Source organism: Lepus europaeus, chromosome 18, assembly GCF_033115175.1.
Source record: "Lepus europaeus isolate LE1 chromosome 18, mLepTim1.pri, whole genome shotgun sequence".
Lineage (NCBI taxonomy): Eukaryota > Metazoa > Chordata > Mammalia > Lagomorpha > Leporidae > Lepus > Lepus europaeus.
Genome location: NC_084844.1, coordinates 307,670 through 331,249, shown reverse-complemented (window position 1 = coordinate 331,249; position 23,580 = coordinate 307,670). Strand labels below are relative to the sequence as shown.

General features: G+C 51.9%; 2 protein-coding genes across 2 annotated transcripts in view; one reads left to right on the top strand and one right to left on the bottom strand.

The window, feature by feature from the left end:
* Window positions 1–23,580, top strand: part of TBCD (tubulin folding cofactor D) — a 176,669-nt gene that overhangs the window by 63,303 nt on the left and 89,786 nt on the right. The gene's annotated exons all lie outside the window — the stretch shown is intronic.
* ZNF750 (zinc finger protein 750) lies at window positions 1,161–3,464 on the bottom strand. The gene is made up of 2 exons (XM_062175764.1): window positions 2,026–3,464; window positions 1,161–1,905 (listed from the first exon to the last, which is right to left on the bottom strand). Exons 1-2 carry the CDS (start codon window positions 3,462–3,464, stop codon window positions 1,161–1,163), a joined length of 2,184 nt encoding a protein of 727 aa, XP_062031748.1.

The following is a 23,580-nucleotide window of genomic DNA, read 5'->3' as shown; positions in this document are numbered from 1 at the left end:
CACACATGCCATGTACACGCAGCACACGCGCACATACACATGTTGCACACATAGTACATATACACACAACACATATCCATGTTGTACACAGCACACGCACACTTGTCATGTTGCACCTACAGCACACACACACAACTCCCATGTTACACATACAGCACACACACATGTACATACAACATATACATATTGCATACACAGTATACACGTTTTATACACAGCACATGTGCACACACACATTGCACACATAGCACACACACCCCACTCCCATGTCACACATTCAGCACATATACACACGTACACACAACACATACCCCTGTCAGACACACATGTTGCACACATGCCCATGTTGTACACAGAGTGCACATGCATACACCCTGTGCGCTCAGTTTGTCCTAGCGGATGCCCCTTTTTGTAGGGCCTCATGGCAAGAAGGCCCATGGACAGCACAGACCTGCATTTGTCTCTTGTGGATGGGTGCTTAGCACTGACCAGGAGTTTATTGGAACATGAATAACATGGACATTGTAAGGAGTGGAAAATTAGGCTGAATTAATCAAAAACTTACTGTGACATTATAAGCAAATGGAATAAATTGGCAATACCTTCACCAGCAGTACCATTTCCGTAAGGAAATAAGTTAATTGTATAAATAACCTCGTGATGTTTGTGTGTTGTTCAGTCACATAGAGTCACAGCACTCTCCATGCAATACTTGAATGCTAGTATTAAAAAGGTTTGTTTTCCTGGCATGTTTCCCAGTAACTTCTATTTGCTTCAAAACAAAACACACAACTGTACTTAATAAAAAACAGTTCAGAGCATTTGTTCTAGTGCTACAGTATCTGTACGAGTCTTTGTCAGAGGCCCTTCTGCAGGATGGCGTATATCTACACGTTACCTCTAGTTCTGTACGTTGAGTCTGTCTGGTGTGTTGCAAACATGAGAGCCGAAGTTCAACTCACAGTGTTAGGGTGTGAGTCACTCAGATGTGTCTTTAATCAAAAGTGGAGACACCTTCTAATATTTACAAAAACCAAACCAAACTGCAGACTTATTTTTGGGAAGAAAAAACGAAGCTGCATTTTTAGGAACTGCTCGGGGAAAAGGAGAAGGTCCTGCCTGAGGTGGGGCGTGCATGCCGCGAGCCTCATACCCTGGCTTTAGGACATGCGGGTTCTCTTCCGGAGAGTGAACACTCTGGCCGTGTCGCTCGGCTTCACCTTCTTAGCTGCTGGCTGGGATCTCCCCGCGTCTCTGTGACTTGTCCTCTTTGTTCCTCTGGGTCTGAGGTCACACTGAGCCTCCTGGCGTTCTGTGCACCCGAGAGGGGGTGCCTCTTGTGGGCAGGCAGAATCCTGGGCTGCGGGCTCCCCGTCGCCCACCCTGACGTTTCCTGGGCTGTAGGCTGCCAGCTGGCACAGGGCCACAGCTGCTGTCTGCTTCTGCTCGTCACTGCTGTCCTCTTCACACACATCGCGGGCCTTCCCTCCTGGGCTTGACGCTGGGGCCTTGTCAGCGCTGGGGCTGTCCTTGTGTGGCTTGGTTTGGCTTGGCCCATCCCCAGGACTTCCTGTTTCTTCCTGATTGGCGGCAGCAGCAGCAGCGTCATCAGGCTCTGTGCCTGGGGGCGGGCTGGGCAAGGTGGGCCCTGGGGGCCGGGCATTGCAGGGGTCCTTCACTGAGAGGTTGAGGGGTAGGTCCTGTAGCTCCGCGAAGCTGGGGGACTCCTCTAGGAGGCAGCCTCTGTACACGGGGCCGTGAGCTGCTGCCAGTTTGGCCTCTGGTTTCTTGGAGAGGTTGAGAGGGCCTGTCCTGGAGCTGTCCTCTGGGCTGGAAGGCACAACCTCCGTGACCAGAGTGGTGCTTCCTGTCTGGACGGGAGGGTCTCTGGTTGTGGCCTTCAGGCTGGAAGAAGTTGAGAGAAGGGCTTAGAAAGTGACGCGGTAAAGATTTTGAGCCAGTGTAAACTTGGCTAATTGCAAACCAAAAACCTTACTTGGAAGCTTTGAAAATGAAATGTCTTACCTGTTTGGAGACTCTGTCCCCGTGGCAGGGACCTCGGAGTGTAGGCATTCGTGGCTTTTCGGGACGGATGTGAAGGCTGCGGGGCTGTGCTCTGGCTGGTGGAGCCGTCCCAGGGTGCACGTGGCGGGCTTGTTGGAGAGGTCACACAGGCCCTCGCAGGTCTGGCTGGTCTGCGCGAACGTGGTGGGGCTGGGCCTCCCTGGTGAGCCTGTGGCTGCGCTGCCCTCACGGGGGCTCATTTTGGCCCCTTCGGTGTCCCTCTGCCTGTCTTTGGAAGGGTCTTTAGCCTCTGGAGGTGGACTTTCCTTCTCAGGCTCGGTATGCTTCTTGTGGGCGGTGGGAGGGTTTGACTTGGAAGGACTTGAGGCTGCATAGAGCAGGACAGCCTCTTCCAGTGGGTGTGAGCTCTGATCCCGGGTGATGCCGGCCACGGGGGGCAGCCTGAGGCCATAGGAGGAAAATGCTGACTCTGGTCTGTAAAACCCATAAGGAATCGGCAGATTGGAGGGATAGTGCTGGAAAAATCTGTAGTGGTCGTATGTTGATGGAGATGGACTCAGGTGCTTAGGGATCGGCCCTGGGTGAGGCAGGAAGGGCCTTTGGTCTTGGGCTCCATAGAGGGACAGCAGAGGTGTGTCACACTCAGAGGCGTTCCCAGCCAGGAGGTAGGGGGAGTAGATGGTGGCTAGTCCGTGCTCGGCGTGGAAGTGTGGGGGATACTCTGGCACAGTGGGGTGCACGTAGGGGGGAATGGCACTGAAGCCCTTTGCCGATGGCATTCTGTGTGGAAGCTCGGGTGGCAGGAATGGAGAGCCGGCCTTCCAGGGGTAGCCAGGAGTGTGGAAGGCCGACTTAGCATGGAAAGCGGCGGCTTTGGCTGTGGGGGGCGCTACCGCCAGCATCTCTGGTGCCTCTGTGTTTTCTGGCCCTTTCAGTCTGTGCTCCCCGACTGGAACAAATGCTGAAGGCCGCACCACGCCTTCCAGGGCAGCCTGGGGGCCCAGGGCAGCTTCTGGGACTGGGCTAAGGGGTGCTGTGTCCTTGTGGAGGCCTGGCTTTGGTGGGCACTTGTGGACCCCCCGAGCTTTCAGCTCCACGTTTTCCTTGACGTCCTCCTTGGGAAAGCTGTGTTGAAGCTTCGAGTCGAAGCTGGAGTGTCCGTTTGTGGCTGACTTGGAAGAAGCTGGCTTAGCCGTGGGGTCTGGCTGGTTGGTTTGCTTAGGGTCTAGCGAGTTAGCTTTAGGGCACTTGGGGACCCGGTCTTGTTCTGAAACTAAAGTGATGGAGTTCTTACAGAGACCGTACTTCATGTGATTAAAAAGGTGAGACTTCTCGTTGCAGGTGAAGGGGCACTGGAAGCATTTGTACTTGAAGGGCTTTCCTGGGGGTCGGGGGATGTAATGTGGCTTTTTTGGTTTCCGCTCTTTGAGGAGACTCATTGTCCTCTTCTGTCTCAGACTTGGGCTTCCGGGTGGAGTCGCTGCTGACTGCCGCTCAGCTCGGGCTCGGTGGCTTTTTGAAGCAGATGGCTCTGGCTTTCCTTCTGTTTGGAGACAGCTCTACGTGCTGAGGTTCTGACGAGGACAGTGCTGAGCTGCAGGAAGAGCAGAGTCCGGGGTCAGGACAGGTCCTCGTCTGCGCCACCGAGCAGTGGAAGCACCCACTTGTGCAGCGGCAGCACCCAGCACCTGCCTCTGCTTCTCCCACTCCTGAGGTGGAGCAGGTGCCACCGCCCCCACACCCCCTCACTGTGCTCTGTTTTCTCAAGTCAGACCTGGAAGAAGTGCCCTGGGCCAGGAGACATGTGGTGTGTGGAGTGTTTAGTGTCCAGTTTTGAGAATACCTACAATTCTTGGAGTTTGGGAAATTTTATCCCATAATCTAGGCCTGCTTTGCAGGGGGCCGAAGTTGAGCCTCCTTGGTCCATTCCTACGGGGTTTCTGGACGGGGATCTGGCACCGTGCCTCTGCCTGACTGCTGTGAAAACTTGAGTGTTTGGTGACACACTTCAGGGCAGGCCTGCTGTTTCGCCGTGTCCTTGCTGTGTTCTACCTGCAGGTGTTTGTCTCCCTGTGACTGTAACTGCTACATGTGTGTTGAACGGCTAGTCTGCAGTGCTGCCACATGTGCTTGGAAGCCCCCGTGGTGGCTGCACCCCCCTGTCCTCTCTGCCCTCAGCCTTGGGAGAGACTCAGGTTCACCCGATCCTTCCTTCCTTTTTTTTTTTTTTTGACAGGCAGAGTGGACAGTGAGAGAGAGAGACAGAGAGAAAGGTCTTCCTTCCGTTGATTCACCCTACAGTGGCCGCCGCGGCCGGTGTGCTGCGGCCGGCGCATTGCGCTGATCCGAAGCCAGGAGCCAGGTGCTTCTCCTGGTCTCCCATGCGGGTGCAGGGCCCAAGCACTTGGGCCATCCTCCACTGCCTTCCCGGGCCACAGCAGAGAGCTGGTCTGGAAGAGGGGCAACCTGGACAGAATCTGGTGCCCTGACCAGGACTAGAACCTGGAGTGCCGGCGCCACAGGTGGAGGATTAGCCTAGTGAGCTGCGGCGCTGGCCCACCCCACCCCACCCCACCCTTTCTTGGGTATGCCTCCAAGTGGTCAGAACAAGGCTTTATAGCCCCGTGTTCAAGAGGCCAGATTGCGAGCAGTGCCAGCGTCTTAGGGAGTGGACTCTGCTGCTGGCTGTGCCCACTCAGGTCCTTGGCACTTGGCAGATAGGGATGTGCTGTCCACCTCTGCCGGGGCTCTAGGACCTGGCAGGGCTGTGAGTCTGACCAGGGCAGGCCCACCCTCTGCTGCTCATGGGTTTCCTCCCTCATTCCCCAAACTGGGGTTCCTTTTATGCTGTTTGGCACCCTGGGCCCTCAGTTTGCCTCCTCCCCTGAAGCTGCCAGCAAAGGGCAGCTGCTGCCTGGACCAACCCATGGTGGCCGTGTCTCAGGGCAAGCATGTGGTTGTATGAGGATTCAAGCCCAAGCCCTTTAGTTTATGGAAAAAGTGTGAGAAAGGAAAGTTCTGTAGCATCTAAATATTTTCAAAGGATTTATAAAATTAAATGGAGATGATTAAAGAGAACTGCTTCCAGCTGCTGCCTTGCTGTGTAAGGGCTGCGCAGATGCAGTCGGTCCTGTGTGAGGGTTTATAGATGAGCTGTCTCCTGCATCGCACACCACACCCTGTGCAAAGTTCTGGTTAAGAAAAGACATGTGTGGCTTCAATTTTTTTTTTTTTGCATCGAAATAAACTTGTCTTTTAATTCCCTTTTCTATAGACTTTTGAAGTCCACTCTTAGTAGACAGTGGGGTGCTTAAAGTATTCTGGGTGGGAAGAGAGGGAATGGCTCGGGGGACATCTGAGACATGTATTGCCTTTCTCTGCGCACACAGCACAGCAGCAGGAGTGGAGCCAGCCTTTTCATTTGGATGCCTTAAATCTAGGAGAGCCCTCAGATTTTACTCTCCACAAGCTGGTGTCTCTTCATATTCCGTAGAAACACAGAGAGCCACTGCACCCACCCCTGCCATGTCTGCTGATGAATTTAAGTTCTTTAAGACACTAATCTACTAAGAGGTGTTTGAGTGGAGCAAGGGTGCTGCTGACTCCTAAAGCCTTCCCTGTGGGGCTTCTGCAGGGCTGTGATGGGAAGCATGCATTGTAGATGAGAAGTAAGAATGTTGGCTGCCTTCGAGGTGTCGGACAGACAGTGCTCCTCCGGGGGGCTGGCGGTGACCCGCAGGTGCCTGGGCTCTGCGTAGTGCTGCCCCTCCCAGTGTGTGCCACTGCAGAGGCTGGAAGGCACCGTGTCAGAGCTGAGCAAATTAAACATGTAATAATAGCTTTGTGTCTTTCTAATTTCCCCTCTTATTAAAAGAAAAAGTGTGAAATAATTCTTCATGGCTCAGCCTGTACCTGGGGGGCAGATCTGCCCCGGGCGATAAGAGCACAGTTTCCCTGCCTCTCGTCAGGAAGCGGAGAAGCGGCTGCCTGATGGCACCGAGTGCTGGGCCAGCCAGATAAGTCAGCTGGGCCTGTCCCGGCACGCCTCATTGTGCTGCCTGATTCTGAAGGCGTGAGAACCTCTGCGAGTGGAGTTCCCATGATTGTATAGGATCTGTTACGGCAAAGATCTGAAAACTGATGATTTCACCACCCGCTGGAAGCTTCACGATCAGAATGATGACAGTTGCAAAATGTTTATCAGGTGAGCGCCGCGTCCCAGCGCTGCCCAGGTGGACGCGGACGCGCCAGCCCCGTCTCCAAGACAGGAGGAGCCGTGAGGGACAGAAGCTCCCTGGGCACTTGGGAAAATGATGATGTTTGTGTAGAAGCACAATTTTCAATATTGCTGAGACTTCAGTCCCCCAAATAAGTGAGCCCCACTGGGTTAAGTTTTCCCACAGTTTCTCTGGATGCAGTCATGTAAGTTCGTAGTACTTCACAGAAAAATAATTTGCAAAATAATTGCTTTTATATCAGTGTGTACTTTTCTCTGTCAACTGTGGCGGGGTCTGAAGTCTTGCTCCCAGCTGCCTGCCTGTCTTTCACTCTGTTAGCTGTCAAGGTCAGTAAATCAGCTTAGGGCCTTTTGGAGCCACCGTTCTCGGGGCGAGAGTGCTGCAGGGTTTGCTGCTTGCAGGCCTGTTCAGGAGATGGAGTCCTGGGTGCGGGCGGTTTGGATAAGCTGACCTCTCAGGCCTGTGCAGCTGCCTCTGACGCAGCTGCCAGAGGCTGTGGGTCACAGGTCTATAAAACAGCAGTGTGGGGAAGTGGGGAATGGGTGCTTCTGTAAGCTTTCCAGCCATGAAGTCACCTGCCCAAGTGGGTTTACAGGGATGAAGAAACTAAACCTGACAGCGGGATCTCAAGTCAGTCGCCTAGATCTTGGGGCACAGGTTTGAAACAGTCTCCATCTGGTCAGCTCCTGCCTGCTGGACTTTGTACTCACTGGCAGCTGCTGGTGTTAAAAAAAAATGTATATTGTTGCCAAAACAGGAAACCCAGAACTCTAAGTGTTTACAGTACGTTTGGATTAGCATTCAGCAGGGACTTCTTCCCACCATGGCCGCTGTGTGACACGCTGAGGCCGTGAGCCGAGTTCCCCTGGGGAGGAGTGCCTCTCATTACGAGCTGCGGTGTTAGCACCGGAGAGGCTGATGTGTGCCCAGCGCTTTACCAGGCTTTCCGCTCCCCAGTGGACGCCACTCTGGGTGGAAGTGGCTATTGCAGAGGTGCCTACCCCTGGGATCTCTTCCTCGCAGTTGCTTGGCTGTAAGTCTTCTTTCTTGGAATCATCGGGACTGTGCAGCCTGTGTAGACACTGTCTGTGCTAAAGGGGCTCACACAGTGGGGCAGAGACTCAGACATGTGCCCAGGGCCCAGCATGAGTGTTCCCTGATTTTCCCACTGTCTATGAGTATCGTAATGTCTCCGGGCCGTCGGAGGATCTGCGTGCCTCTGGAAGGTCCCTGGGCTGAGGGCACTGCTGGCGCTGGGCACAGCTGCCCACACAGTGCTTTGTGCAGCCTGTGGTTTCGGTCAGCCGCAGGGTTTTGTCTGCATGGTTGTTATAGCACTAAATTGCCAATGCCCCTGTCTTTTGATAGGTTCCTAAGTGTAGACAGTTAATGTAGTTGCTAGTTGTTAGGTTAATAGTGAGTGGCTGGAATATTTAAAGTTTCTAAGGCATTTGAATTTAGAAAAATGGTCAAAAGAGGTGTTTTTTTTTTTTTTTTTTTTTTAACTTGGGTTTATAGGACACTTCTGTGGCAAGCTGGGCTAACTTCTGACTGAAATGATGCTGTAATGTTCCTTTTGGTGGTGTCCGGCTGTCTGGCAGGGAGCCCTCTCGTCAGATAGGCGTTGTGAAGGGCACGCTATAATTATGATATTGTGATGTGGCGTTATTGCATAACTCGAGGACACGCCATTGTCGCCTGCCCACTGGGTGTTGCAAGAACGAGATCTGTGAGTTTTATTCCAATTGAGCTTTTCCAGCGATTGACCGCCACTCCCTCCTAGACTTTCAGTTTAAAATGAAGGCTAAACTCCAGGACGGCCACGGCCTCCAGAAAACTACCAGGGCTCTGGCTGGGCTCAGCACCGTGAGTGCACATAGCTCCCACCAAGCCCGGTGTGCACCCCAACCACCTTAAAAACTTGTCTGAAACCCTAATACAAAACAAAAATTATGGTAACACATGTAAGATTTTACCTAAATGAAGTCTGAGCTCAGACTTGACCGATGATTTGGGCCATAATTGTTCTCATCCCAATTTCTGAGAAATTTCATAGAAAGGAAGAAGAAAAAAACCCTCTGTGTATGTAAAAACTCAACAACCAAACAGAAACAACTTCAGGTTAAATTTTGATTTTGTAAGCTTAAAACAGTCCTTATGTTAAACTTTACAAGTCAGTAAAATCAAGGAAACTTTAAAACCATCTGTCTAATCATCGTGTGTGTGTGTCTGTGTGTGTGTGTATGGATAATCTTGCCTTTTTATGACGAAGTCTATTGTAGTTTACTTTTAAGGTAAGGAACAGGTAAGCAACAATGTCGATTCATGTTTGGTTTACCTTCTGTGAGTTTTATAGCAGAAGCAAAGACTTGATTTCCAAATAAACTTGTTGGTGATTTTAGAATAAAGTGTCAGCCTTGTCAGAGGTTTTGTAATCGTGGTCTGTGTGCTGGCAGTGCACCTGCAGGTCCTGAGGAAGCCTCAGAACAGACCTGGACAGGAGCTTCCTCCAGCAGGTATTTTAAGATACAGCCAAGAGTAGCTTTTAAAGAAAACTTAAAATGACAGAGAAACAGTTAGCACTTACCAGAGGTGGCAATGCTGGGATGCGGCGGGCGTCTCTGTGCCGGGGCTGTGCTGACAGTGCTGGGAGCAGGACCTGTTCTCACGCTGGCTTGCTCGGTGAAACTGGAGCCGGCTCTTCCAGTGGGAGGGATTTAAGTGTAGGAGTTGAGCCCTCGGGGCGTAGAGATGCACCTGATATTCCTCCTGCCCGCAGCTACGATTCATGTGTTTGCACCCACCGCTCCTCGCTGCTCGCAGCCTCCCTGGGCTTTGGACCCAGCAGCTGAGGGCCACCTCTGTGTCTCCCAGGAAGCTCTTGCTGCAGTTCTGTGGGTGCTGTTTTGGTCTCTGATGGCTGTGGGCTGCAGGGTTTGGATGTGTTCATGGTAGAGTACAGATTACTATGGTGTAGGTCAAACCCTGATAAATATTTGATGTTACAAAGACATCATGAGCAAGTCTTTCCTATAGAAACCTGAGCGTCTGTGCCGAGCGGCAGGTAAACACTGGGATTTTGTTCTCCATGTTCCCTAGGAGCCACAGCACCTGTGGTGTCCTTGCTGAGGGGCTGAGGGAGGCCTTTGGTCACCTGTACCTTCCTCTTCACCTTGAGGATCTTGTCCCTGGCCCCCTTGAGAGCTGAGTGGCAGGGAGGGAGTGTACGCAGTAGCCTTGTCATGGGGACCTGCCGGAGCATGTCTGGGACCAGCCCTGTGCGGCCGTGGACAGGTGCCTCTGGTGGGGAGCCGGCTTGCGCACTCTCACAGCCCCCTTTTCAAGTGACTCAGACACTTGGTTTTGGTGCCACTTTGCTCCCTCCCCCATCCCGCTTGCTTGTTTAATCCAAGGCTATTGCCCTGGCTTCAGGGAAGGCTGGAATGTGGTGTTGGTTTGGGGCTAGGAAAGGAGGAGGTGAGCTGGTATAAGGCCTTGGGTCACGCCTGGGGCCACTGGCAGAGGCTGCGGCTGGGGCATAGGGACAGCTCACCAGGAGACTGCTTCGTTCTGTATATAAGACTTAGTGTTTTGTTTGTCCTTCCCTGTATTTAATTCTTAAAAGAAATTTCTTTTTGTTACTTTTGTCCAAATTACCCATCCACATAATTTGAGTCAAAAACAATTCTGTGAGTCTTTGTCACAAAAACAGCAGTTCCTTCCTATGCCACTCTTGCTGGGTAACAAAGTACCTTTGACTTTGTGGTAGGTGGTGGGTGGCTGAGATCAGCTCAGAGGGAGCTCGTTAGAGTCTGTGGTTCAAGTTCCAGCTACTCTGTTTCCGATTCTAACTTCCTACTAACGTGCACCCTAGGAGGCAGCAGGTGATGGCTCAAGAACTTGGGTTCCTGCCACCACGTGGGAGACCCTGTTGAGTTCTGGGCTGCTGGCTTCCACTTGTCTCAACGCTGGCTGTCACAGACATTTGGGGAATGAACCCCCAGACGGAAGGTCTCTCTGTCTCTCTGCCCTTAAGTAAAATGAAAATAAATCAATAAAATTTAAAGAACAAAACAAAGCAAAAACTTAGTGGCCTAACACAACCCTGTTTACTGTGCCTGGGGCTCTTGTGGGTCAGGAGTGTAGGCAGGGCTGTGCTGGGTGCTTCCTGTAGGCAAGGCATTGCCTGGGGTCACCGGGTGCCTGTGCCTGTGCGTCCTGCCTTCAGAAGCAGACAGAGACCCCTGTCAGGAGGGGGCTTTACCTTACAGTGGCTCAGGACTCCCAGAAATGCCCAAGGCAACGCCCAAAGAATGGTCACTGTACTACTTCCATCCCCTCCAGTGTGAAGGCCGGCCCACGGACAGGGGGCTGATGGCTGCACTTCCCACAGGAGCAGTGCCTGTGTGTCCCCATTCCCTCTGCCCAGACCTCGCCCCCACCCCCAGGGTGTTGCCATTCCTTTGTGGGGAGTGGGACTTAAGCTCCAGCCTGCCCCCTCACCCTGGGGACCCTGTTCCTTGGAACCAATGCCAACTTTTCTCATAGGCCAATTCTTCGCTTTGGTGGAGATCACACCCCCTAGGGGCTCCTGGGAGAGTGGGAAAGACAAATCTCTAGAGAACTCGAGTGGCTGGAAGTGTCTTCATTCCACCTATGTCTGATCAATAGATGGGCTGCACGTCATCGACCTTCAGAGTTTTGAGATGCTCTCCGTGGCACATAGCTTTCTAGTCTGTTGTTCAAAGTTTTGATGCATTCCTGAGTCCTGATTCTTTTTCTATTAGCATTTTAAACATTTATTTATTTATTTGAAAGACATAGTTAGAGGAAGAGACAAACAGAGAGAAAGAGATCTTCTATCCGCTGGCTATAATGGCTGTAGCTGAGCCAAGAGCTTCTTTCGGGTCTCCCAGGCAGGTGCAGGGGCCCAAGGATTTGGGCCATCCTCCACTGCTTTCCCAGGCCATAGCAGAGCTGGATCAGAAGTGGAGCAGCTGGGTCTTGAACCAGCACCCATATGGGATGCTGGCACTGCAGGTAGCAGCTTTACCTACTATGCCACAGTGTTGGCCCATCCATTAACATTTTTTTTAAAAAAAGATTCGTTTATTTATCTGAAAGGCAGAAAGAGAGATCTTCCATCTGCTGGTTCACTTCCCAAATGGCTGCAACAGCTGGAGCTGGGCCGATCTGAAGCCAGGAGCCTCTTCCAGGTCTCCCACGCGGGTGCAGGGGCCCAAGGACTTGGGCCATCCTCCACTGCTTTCCCGGGCCATAGCAGAGAGCTGGATTGAAAGTAGAGCAGCCAGGTCTTGAACCAGCGCCCATAAGTAATGCCGGCACTGCAGGTGGCGGCTTCACCTGCTATGCCACAGTCCTGGCTCCCGTCAATTAACATTTTTTAAACATTAATTTTTCTGAAGATTTATTTATTTATTTGAAAGGAAGGGAGGGAGAGAGAGAGAGAGAGAGGCAGGCAGGCAGGCAGGCAGGCAGAGAGAGAGATCTTCCATCCTCTGGTTCACTCCCCAAATGGTTGCATCAGCTGTGGATCCTTGTGTTCCTGTTGGGAGGAGGATGTGAGTTTTCCAGGAAACACAGGTGTCAGCTTCTGATAGGCTGTGCTGCTGAGCGAGTGCTGGGAGCTGCTGCACGGCCCGGCCACAGGTGCCTCATGGCCCTGTGCTGTGTCTCAGGGTCTCCCCTGAATCCTGAACTACACAGGGGATTGGAGGCGCAGCGGGAGTCTGTGCATTCTCACGATTGTTTGCTGAGCTTTTGTTAAGGGAGTAACAAACACATGGACCCCTGTGCCCTGCCCTGCTGAGCTCTGGTCCTTTGTGCTTCTGTCTGGAGACCATGGGGGAGGGCTGTGCCCCTGATGGGTCCAGCAGATTCCTGGACTTGCTCAGAAGCTGCCACCTGGGACTGGGTGATGCCCATCCGGTGTTCTTGGTGCAGCAGGTGCCCTGCTGGTCACTTGCTGGGTGCCTCCTGACTGAGCAGAGTGTTCATCTGAGATTGCTCCCTCCCCCTCCCTGGCCCAGCCTTGCTGCTGGAGTGAGAGACCCTGTCAGTGGCCAGCCAGGTCCTGGCTACAGCTCTTGGGGTCCTCCCCTGCCAATGCGTGTGAGCAGGCCCCACCCAGCCTGCTTCCTCATGAGATGCGCTTGGCTTCTTAGTTTTAAAGAAAGTCTGAGACTGTATCAGTGGGCTTTTATTCATTTTGTGCCACAGTCATCCTAGTGAGAGAGGCCAAGGCATGTGAGAATCCTGGGGAGATTCTGTGGCTGATGTTCGCTGCTACTGTGTGGGCTGGTGTGTGGTTTTGATTTGTTTCCTGTTCAGGTAATGCCACTACTTGAGTGTGTGTGAACTGGAGGGGTGGGAGGGGGGCAGACAGACTCCCCCACCCTACTCCTTTTTCCCTGCCAAGGCCCCATCCCAGGCTATCTCTGTCTGGGAAGAGCTGGAAGTGGGAGAAGAGCCGGGAGCACCCTGGGGCAGGAGGGCCGTGCCCAGCCTCTGGGAGTATGGCCCGTGGGCAGCCTTTGTTCCTGGCACACAGGCCTGGCTCCTCCCCCTGCTCGGCACTGCCCTCTGAAGGTGCACAGGTGACAGCAGAGTTGAGCAGGGTGCAAGGGGGCTCCTTGGGCTTGGTCTGCCCTGGTGGGAGTCCGCGAGGCTGGAAGACCTTTGTTTCTGTTGGAGCAAAACCCCCAAGCATCCCTCTCCTTCCTCACCAGGTTGATTGGCACAGCAGCTTCTGTGTCTAAAGGGAAGCCTGAAACCCGAGCTAGGCTTGTTTTGTCGTCGATTGGGAAACTTTGTTCAGATCTGTGAGCCTGGCCAAGCATAAGGGTTGCCGTCTTCCTCAGTGCTGGGGGAACACCCCCCACCACCACCACCACAGGGTGTTGTGGGGCAGTCTTGTCCTTCTCTCGCGGACCTCGGAGTTTGTGGGAGCAGCTTCACCCTGTCTGGTGAGATTGTTCTCTGAAAGGCACTTTGTATGTGAGTTTCTCTTTGGTTATGTTCACAGCCACGAGTAGAAGTCATTTAGTTGAATTAAACAGGAACAAGTAAAATAGCACTCATAAATAACGTCAGTGAAATACAGAACAATCGACATAAACGAGGGGCAGCTGTATAGTGCAGTGGTTAAGTCTCCCAAGCTGCCTTGTGGGGCTCCCACATCCCACACTGGACTGCTCGGGGTTGAGGCTCAGCTCCGCTGATGCAGACCTTGAAGGCAGATGTAGTGGCTCAAGTAATTGGGTCCCTGCCACCCACGTGGGAAACCTGGATTAATTCCCACCTCCAGGCTTTGGCCTGGCCCAGCCCTGGAAGTAGCCGGCATTTGGGGGAGTGAAACTGCAGATAGAAGGTCTGGTTCTTTCTGTCTCTCTGCCTTTCCAATAAATAATAAAATAATAATAATGATGATAATAAAACTATGTGAGCAGACTCCTGTTCTCTGGCTGTGACTCGTGGTGGGTTTTCCACATTTGTGTCTTCTTTCTGTCACGTTCTGGGTTTTTTGGTTCTTTTTTTCTTTTTTCTTTTCTTTCTTTCTTTTTTTTTTTTTTTTTTTGGACAGGCAGAGTGGATAGTGAGAGAGAGAGAGACAGAGAGAAAAGTCTTCCTTTTTGCCGTTGGTTCACCCTCCAATGGCCGCTGTGGCCAGCGCATCTCGCTGATCCGAAGCCAGGAGCCAGGTGCTTCTCCTGGTCTCCCATGCGGTTGCAGGGTCCAAGCACTTGGGCCATCCTCCACTGCCTTCCCAGGCCATAGCAGAGAGCTGGCCATGGAAGAGGGGCAACCGGGATAGAATCCAGCGCCCCAACTGGGACTAGAACCCGGTGTGCCGGCGCTGCAAGGCGGAGGATTAGCCTGTTAAGCCACGGCGCCGGCCTTATTTTTTTCAATTAAGCTTGGCCTCAGGACCCTGTCTGCGTCTGTCAGATTTCCATCCATACCACCACAGCTCTGTCTTTTGCTTCTGGACACCTTGTGCCTTCTTCCTCACGTCTCCCCTCTTCCTTCCCTGTTATCTTTAATGCTGGAAACCTTTTTTCCCCCATCAGTGTGTTTTAGGTCTGTCACCTCCAGTTCTAATAGGGAGAATTGCTTCTCACTGAACCCTTGGCTTGTGCTCATGAGTCTTTGTGGGACCCCTGGAGGGAGACCTGCCTCGCTCAGATCAGGGGAGGGAGAAGCTGGTCCAGAGCGGGCCCTGACCTCCCACTATGCTAATGTCCCTCTCTTGGTGGGGGCCGCAGTGTGTTGCATTGCGTCAGCTGTGCGGCTGGAACCTTCCTGCTGGTTCTCGGGCATATTTGCAGATGGGAGCGCTCCTGAGGCAGACCCAGGCCTGTCTGCTGGTGGCCTCCTGCTGGCTGCCCCTGGGATGGAAGTGTGCCTAGACTGCACTCCTGGACTCCACAGCTCTGACCCCTGCATTACTTTTTTTTTTTTTTAAGATTTATTTATTTGAAAGGTAGGTAGAGTTACAGAGAGGCAGAGGCAGAAAGAGAGAGAGAGAGAGAGAGAGAGAGAGAGAGGTCTCCATTTACTGGTTCACTCCCCACATGGCTGCAGCGGCTGGAGCTATCCCGATCCAAAGCCAGGAGCCAGGAGCTTCTTCTGGGACTCCCACATGGGTGCAGGAGCCCAAGGACTTGGGCCATCTTCTGCTTTCCCAGGCCACAGCAGACAGCTGGATGGAAGTGGAGCAGCCAGGACTTGAACCGGCACCCATATGGGATCCTATATGGGATACCTGCTAAGCCACAGCCCCGGCCTCACATGCATTAACTTTTGTGTGGTGCTTGTGATGGCCACCGATGGTTGCAGGTGCTTGATTTATTGCTTAAGGCCATAAAAATACTCTGAGAACTCAAGAAAAACTTTCTTGATTATTGATAAATCAACTGAGAAACAAAATAGTAGAGCTATCTAAGCACACTATTATGTATGTGACATTAGGTGTGTTTATGTAGAGTTTAACAGTGGAGCCAACAGGCTGTCCAATAGATACACCACAAACCCCTGTAGGATGCACATTATCTCACACAGGAGTGTTGAAAGCTTCACACCTTTACTAGGCCGTAGAACAAGTTTTGAGAAATGTCGCAGTTGCTAGCATATTGACTATATTCTCTGATCATAAAGCAATAAAATTAAAAAATTAATATAAAAATATAATGGTGAGGCATGGATTTTTATTTGGAAAACTGAATTTCTAAGTAACACATGAGTCCAAGAAGAAATCCTGACTCGGCCACTGTGGAGGGGAAAAACTGACTGAGAGTATTCTTTTACCAATGAATTTGATTACCTTAGGCAAAATAGGTGTTCCTAGGAAAACAGTTTATCAAAAGTGCCCCAGGTAGAAGTGGAAAAGTAACTCCTGTGTGCTTCAGTCCCTCACAGTAAGATTGAGTATCAGGGGACTCTGACGGCTTTGTCATGCACTTACAGCTGCAGTGCAGGACCTTGACGTTGTTACCCCCGAGGAGCCCTCACCCCTTAGCTGCCCTCCGCGGTCCTGCGCAGCCACTTCTCTGAGATCTGCCTGTTCTGGGTGTTTCTCAAGAATGGAGTCATGCAGCATGTGGTGCTTTGTGGCTGGTGGAGCCGTGGATCAACTCTGCATTTCTTTTTATCCACAAAGAACATTCCGGTGTGTGGAGCACTTGTCAATCTGGGCTGCCTAGCAGAGTCCCGTGCCCTGGGGGAGGCTTGCAGGACAGAAGTGAGTTTTCTTGCAGTTGTGGAGGCTGGAGTGTGAGATCCAGATGCCAGCAGGTTTGGTTTCCTGCTGTGTTCGCACATGGCCGCCTCTCACCTGCCTGTGTCCTAATCGCCTCTTCTTATAGGGCACCAGTCAGACTGGATTCGGGCCCCACCTGCATGACCTCATTTCACGGTAAACACCTTTTTAAAGGCCCTGTTTCCAAATACAGCCACATTCTGAAGTCCAGGGACTGGAACTCCAACATAGGAAACTTCAGTGGACACAGTTCAGCCCACGACATGTGGGCAACTTTACTTGTCAACTGATGGATAGTTGGGTATTTTTACATTTTGGCGCTAAGGAACGTTTGTGTACAAGTTTTGTGTGGGTATGGTTTTTCGCTTTTCATGCTTGTATCTAGGAATGAACTTTTTACTACTTTGAAGATGAGAGGAGTTAATGTATTTCAAGAGCTGAGCATATTGGATGGCACACAGTGGGTCTGCCTGGGCGTTGGTGAGGGCGGCACACAGTGGGTCCATCTGTGGTGCAGGTGCTTCCTTTTGCTCAAGACTTCCTGTCTGATGCTCCTGTGGCTGCCCCATAGTCCCTGTGGTCAGTGTGTTCTCAGCAAGTCCTTGTCGTCTTTTTATGTTCCTATGTTTTATTTTTTAAAAGATTTATTTATTTATTTGAAAGTCAGAGTTACACAGAGAGAGGAGGAGAGGCAGAGAGAGGTCTTTCATCCGATGGTTCACTCCCCAGATGGCCGCAACAGCTGGAGCTGCACTGATCAGGAGCCAAGAGTCAGGAGCTTCTTCCTGGTCTCCCACACAGGTGCAGGGGCCCAAGGACTTGGGCCATCTTCTACTGCTTTCCCAGGCCATAGCAGAGAGCTGGATCGGAAGTGGAACAGCCGGGTCTTAAACCGGCGCCCATATGGGATGCCAGGGCATTAACCCGCTGTGCCATAGTGCCGGCCCCTGTATTCCCTGTTTTAGAGGGACAAAGGGTCCTCAGAAGGTTAATGGAAAATGTGTATTTTGAAAAACTGCATGGATTTCAAATTTTTTTGCACTACAGTGAACTTTTAATTTTATGTCCCACACATTTTTTTAAGTACTCTTGTGCTGCTGAGTACAAACTTATTCTTTGTGTTTGTTTAAAAAAGATTTAGGAGTGGCTGACGCTGTGGCACGGCAGGTAAAGCTGTCGCCTGCATTGCCGGCATCCCATATGGGCACTGGTTTGAGTCCTGGCTGCTCCTCTTCCAATCCAGCTTTCTGCTATGGTCTGGGAAAGCAGTGGAAGATGGCCCGAGTCCTGCACCTGTGTGGGAGACCCGGAAGAAGCTCCTGGCCCCTGGTTTCGGATCAGCACAACTCCGGCTGTTGCGGCCAATTGAGTAGTAAACCAGTGGATGGAAGACCTCTCTCTCTCTGACTCTCCTCTTTCTGTGTAACTCTGACTTTCAAATAAATAAATCTTAAAAAAAAGAAAAGATTTAGGATAGAGACAGATAAACTGGCAGATAAAGAGCTTCCATCAGCTGGTTCCCTCCCCAAATGCCTGTAATGGCCAGGGCTGGGCCAGCTTGAAGCCGGGACCTCCACCCAGGTCTTCCATGTGGGAGGCAAGGACTTACTTACTTGAGGCATCACTGTCACCTGGCAGGGAGATAGAACCAGGACCTGGATCTGGGACTCAGAAAGGCACTCTGCTGTGGAATGTGGGCGTCTATCAGCGTCCTTGCTGATACGCCAAGCATCTGCCCCATACTCCTTGATTTTAAACTGCTAAGTTTAGTCCATTTGTATTTCATCTAAGTACCGAAATATTTGGATTCGAGTCTCCTGTCTTGCTAAATGACATTGCTTTTTCTGTTTTAATTTTTAAAAGACTTTTTCTATTTTAATTTTTTAAAGTCCAAAATCAGGAGCCAGGAGTTTCATCCAGGTCTCCCATGTGGGGGCAGGGGCCCAAGGACTTGGGCCATCTTCTGCTGATTTCCCAGGTGCATTAGCAGGGAGCTGGATCAGAAGTAGAGAGTAGAGCAGCCAGGACTCACCTGCACGGATATGGGATGCTGGCGCTGCAGGTGACTTTACTTGCTATGCCACAGCACCTGTGTCATTTTAATGTAAAAATTTTACCATTGTCTGAATTCTCTTTTTTTTTTTTAAAGATTTGTTTATTTGAAGGGCAGAGAGAGAGAATGAGAGAGAGAGATAAGAAAGAGAAGTCTTTCATCTGTGGTTCAGTCCCCAAATGGCCACAATGTCTGGGGCTGGGTCAGGCTGAAGCCAGGAGCTTCCTCCCGGTCTCCCATGGGGATACAGGGGGTATAGGGCCCAAGCACTTGGGCTATCCTCCACTGCTGTCCAAGGTACATTAGCAGGGAGCTGGATTGAAAGTAGAGTTGCAGGGTTGGCGCTGTGGTGTAGCGGGTAAAGCCGTCACCTGCAGTGCCAGCATCCCATATGGACGCCACTTCGAGATCTGGCTGCTCTACTTCGAATCCAGCTCTCTGCAATGGCCTGGAAAAGCAGTAGAAGATGGCCCAAGTGGTTGGGCCCCTGCACTTGCGTGGGAGACCCGGACGAAGGTCCTGGCTGATGGCTTCAGATTGGCTCCAGCCATTGTGGCCATTTGGGGAGTGGACCAGCAATGGAAGATCTGTCTATCTCTTTGCATGTGCCTGTGCCTCTGCCCCTTTCTAACTCTGTCTTTCAAATTAATAAGTAAATCTTAAAAAAAAAAAAAAAGTAGAACAGCTGAGACTTGAAACAGCCCCTGTGTGGGGTGCTGGCCCTGCAGGCAGCACTTAACCCGCTATGCCACAATGCTGGCCCTAGTTCTCTTTTTAGTTCCTTTCTTTGTGCATGCAGTTTTTGTTTTTTTGGGGGGAGAGTATGTGTACATGTCTGAATATGCACAGATACCGGTACACGTGCACACATAAGTATGTACACGTGCATATACACATACATATACAGATGTGTACATGCACATAGGTTTTAAAGGATATCTTTAATTTTAAATCTTTAAATATTTGATACTTCTTTCACTGGAATTGAGACTCTGTAGGAGATAATTTATTGTTTAATGAAAGCAAAGGTTAAAGTGGATCAAAGGGAATGTGTCTCAGAATTTAGGCTTCCGTGGTTGTCCTTTGGAGCCAAGTGTTTGTATCTTGTGGTTGAATTTCTGTTTAGAAAGCTGTTTTTGAAAGTTGGAATTTCCTGGCCATGGCATCCCTGCGTGTGGAGTTGCGGACCCTGTGTGGTTGGCAGTTGCTCAGAGGTGTTGGCAAGCGTTCTGGCGCCTCTGACTCTGACCTCACTGCCCTCTGAGAAGTCTTGCCCCTTAGAAGGAGGGCCCACCTGCCAGCTCCTCCGTTCCTCTGCTGCTGTCTCCTGAGCCTGCAATGCCTTGGGCCCTTGGGTGTCTGTGAGGAAATGCAGGCTGCGGATTTGAGTGGGGGCTTGTCCAGGCCTGGCAGCTGCTCAGCCGCGGTCCTCTGGATCTTTGGGGCTGCTGGTGAAAGTCGCACGCGGGATTTCTCTTGGTGACGGTGCCGTGTGCACTGCCTGGCTTGCTGGGTGTGCCTCCTAGAAGCAGGACTCTGGTGGCTTTCAGAGGTGTCTGAGGTGGCACAGCTGTGGGGCAGGAAGGGCCTGTGGGTGGAATGGGCTCCCACTGTGCAGCCACTGCTCTCCTGGGGGCTCTCCAGGGCTGCTTTCCATGGACCTGCCAGGGGTTCCCAGTGATGCGAGGATAAGCTGCAGCAGGTGGGTGGGGCTCTGGACTCCTGCCCAGCAGTCACTGTGGGTAGTGGGGTCCTGGCTGCATCCTTTCCCATCTCCCCACTCATGTCCTTGCTTGTGGCCCCTAAGGCCATGGAGTCTGTGTGACCTGCATCTTCCCTACGGAAGCTCCCAGGCTCCCAGGGAAGGGAGGCGGTGAGCCACCTGTTGCCTCATGCTACTTCAGGGCTACAGAAATTACTGTGTCTTTGGTACAGTGAGCTCTGTAGTGGACACTGCCAGTCGTGGATGTTGCAGTTCAGAATTGTGGAAGGATAAGCAGGAGCCATTAACGCTGGTGTCCATGGCGGGGCTGCCATGGCTGGTGGGTGGCTTTCCAGTCACCCGAGACATGGGCCTCCTGTCCTACCTGTGTGTGGCAGTGACTGAGGACGGACTCACAGACAGGTGGTGAGACAGGTGGCAGGCTTGTTGTGACTGTTCCCCCCTCTGCCCTCAGCCACGCAACCACTGTCCTCCCCAGGGCTTTGTTGTGGATCCACGTCGGGGCTGCTGACTCTGCCTCGGGTCGGCAGGTCTTGAACAGCACAGTCCTCGGGGCCTACTCGTTCTCAGATGTGCACTCTGTGTTCTGGAGCTCACGCCGTGGACACTGTCGGGGGCACTGGGGCTGGGAGCCCAGAGCTGAGTCAGAGGCAGAGCTGGTCCCGACTTCCTGGTCAAGCCATTAATTCTCCTGAGCGCTTGTTTGTGCTTCTTTCAAGTTGTTGTACGTGGGCCACTCTGTCATTAGCTGTGGGTGTTCCCTTGTCAGTGGCGCGGCGTGGAGCGGCTGAGGAGGAGGCTCTCGCCTCGGGGAGGGCACCTCCTAGCACCATGGTTAGGCCAGACTTACGACCCCTCCCTGTGATGGCCCTTGGCGGTGCAAAGGGACAGGAACTGACAGGCTCTTGGCCCTGTGGCACTGCTGTGAGCTGGCGGTGAGAGGCAAATTCGGGTGAGGAAGGCACACCAGCCTCACGTTGTCCTGAGAGTGACAGTGGCCAGAGGTCCTGCGGGTGTCTGTGTCACCAAGAGCAGTTCCTATGACTGCTTCAAAGGAAATAGTTCCAACACAGATCATGTCTCCACAGGGGCTGGCCTTGCCCAGTGGAGGTACTTGTGGGCTGTGACCGACGACCAAGAAGCTGAGTCCTGGCCGGCGCCACGGCTCAATAGGCTAATCCTCCGCCTTGCGGCGCTAGCACACCGGGTTCTAGTCCCGGTTGCCCCTCTTCCAGGCCAGCTCTCTGCTGTGGCCAGGGAGTGCAGTGGAGGATGGCCCAAGTGCTTGGGCCCTGCACCCCATGGGAGACCAGGAGAAGCACCTGGCTCCTGCCTTCGGATCAGCGCGGTGCGCCGGCCGCAGTGGGGCAACCGCGGCAGCCATTGGAGGGTGAACCAACTGCAAAAAGGAAGACCTTTCTCTCTGTCTCTCTCTCTCACTGTCGACTCTGCCTGTCAAAAAAAAAAAGAAAAAAAAAAAAAAGAAAAAAAAAAAAAGAAAAAAGAAAAAAGAAAAAGAAAAAAGAAAAAGAAAAAAAAAAGCTGAGTCCTGTGCGGTTTGCGGGCCCTTCCTGCAGCCCTGGTCTCTGGGGAGGGCGTTCAGTTCACACCCCCAGCCTTGTTTTGTCAGGAATCTCACACGTTACCTCTGGGGTATTGGGAAAAGCGTGGCTCTTGGTCCTGTGCTGAGGGACCTGTGTGTGCTCTGCTCCCCTAAGAGGCCTCATCTGAGTCTCCCATGTGGGTGGCAGGATCCAAACACTTGAGCCATTTTCCACTGCTTTGCCTAGGCCATTAGCAGAAAGCTTGATTGGAAATGGAGCAGCCAGGACACGAACTGGTGCCTGTATAGAATGCTGGCATTGTAGACAGCAGCTTTGCCTGCTACACCACGATGCCAGCCTCACGATAGTTTTTAAAGACCTGAAATCTTTTCTTTATTGTGGTATGAGTTTATATTTATTTCTATCATTTTTATATTTGTCATATTTAAAAATTTTTTTATTTGAAAGAGAGAAAAGGAGGGAGAGACAGAGATCTCCCATTTGCTGGTTCATTTCCCGAATGCTCACAATGGCTGGGTCTGGACAAGGCCAAAGCCAGGAGCTTGGAAACTCAGTCTGGGTCTCCTGTGTGGATAGCAGGGATCCGAGTACTTGAATCGTCACTTGCTGACTTCCAGGGTGCACATTAGCAGTAAGCTGGAGTTAGGAGTGGGGCTGGACTTCAACCCTCCAATGTGGGATGCAAGCAACTTTTTTTTTTTAAGATTAATTTTACTTATTTGAAAAGCAGAGTTACACAGAGAGTAGGCTCTTCCATCCACTGATTCACTCCCCTAATGGCTGCAGCAGTTGCGGCTAGACCAGGCCAAAGCCAGGAGCCTGGAACTCCATCTAAGTCTCCCACATGGGTCAGGGGCACAGGTACTTGGGCCACCTTCTGCTGCCTTCCCAGGTGCATTAGCAAGAACTGGGTTGGAAGTGGAGCAACTGGGTCTAGAACTTGCGCTCATACAGGTTACAGTGTCCCAGGCTTCAGCTTGGCCTTGTGCACCACAATGCTAGCCCTGGATGCAGGCCTCTTAACCACTGTGCCAGACACCCACCCCTGCTTGTCGGTTGTAGGCAGTGCAGGCTGCAGTGTTGGCCTGGAGAGCAGAGCCCTTGTGAAGTGCCTTGACCAGGACATGACACTGCCTGGAGGGGGAAGGAGACTGAGGCTGAGTGACGCAGGGCTTAGCCTTGTTCCTCACGCTGCACACAGCTCAGCTGAGCCCTGCTGCTCTGGGGCAGCTGTCTCCCCTCCTTTCGGTTGGCATGAATGAGTGTGATAAGGCACCTGGGAAGATCAGTAGGTAGAATGTCTGTCTTAGAGAAAGAGGCTCTCTCAGTACTGAATGAACTAAGAGCTGAGCTGTGAGTAGAAGGTTGTGGTCACTGAGGGCTGTTCTGTATGCAGACACGATGGGTGCTTCTCAGTGTTGAGCTGTGTCAGCCAGATGCGTTCATGGTCGCCGTGGAGCGCTGGTCGAGTCCAGGCACCCCAGCTCAGGACCCTCACTGGGGAAGTGGGGCCAGGGTGGAAGTCAGCAGGTGGGATTAATTTAGCTGCCAGCCCACCGGAGCCTGGTGCCTGATGGTTTTGTCTGGTGGGATAGACAGTGGCTGCTACGAGTGAGGTTGGCATCTCTTGAGGGAGCCGCAGGCGGACGTGAGGGAGAGAAGGAGGCTATTAAGGTTGTAAATTGAAGAAGTGAAGATTGGCTTTTAATTTCTTCATGTGATTTCCCAGCAGCCCCGGGACTACATGATGTAGCAACCAGGCCCCAATTACCTATACCCCTGGACTCCCTGTGTCCGTCAGGTGTCCAGGCACTGGCTTTGGCCTCAAACAAAACACTTGGCCGTGTTTGCCTTAGGCTGGGTGCCTGCTGTGCCAGGGAGGAATGGAAGAGTTTTTCTTCCAGAGGTTTAGATCCGCTGTGTGTGTAAAACTTGGAGATACGAAAGCATTGGACACCAGATGAGCTTATAAAGGTGTCTCTATGCTATCTTCCAGTTATAAACAAACCAGTTGATTCTGTTCCAAGTAAGTGTTGGGGAGATATTTCCAAGAGGAATGGCTTGGGCAGTTTTAAAAACTTGCAGGTGTGTGTGCTTGGAGAAAGAGTAAGAGAGAAACACTTACTAAAGATAATTTAATGTGAAGTGTATACAATGCTGGCCTGTGTGGCGCTGTGAGCTGGGTGCTCCTAGTAGGG

What these genes read in the sequence shown, in the direction of transcription:
- ZNF750 (XM_062175764.1), bottom strand. Translation starts at nt 3,464, where the DNA reads ATGAGTCTCCTCAAAGAGCGGAAACCAAAAAAGCCACATTACATCCCC. An exon ending in GGGACAGAGTCTCCAAACAG is followed by an intron (nt 1,906 to 2,025) that starts GTAAGACATTTC and finishes AACTTCTTCCAG; the next exon opens with CCTGAAGGCCACAACCAGAG.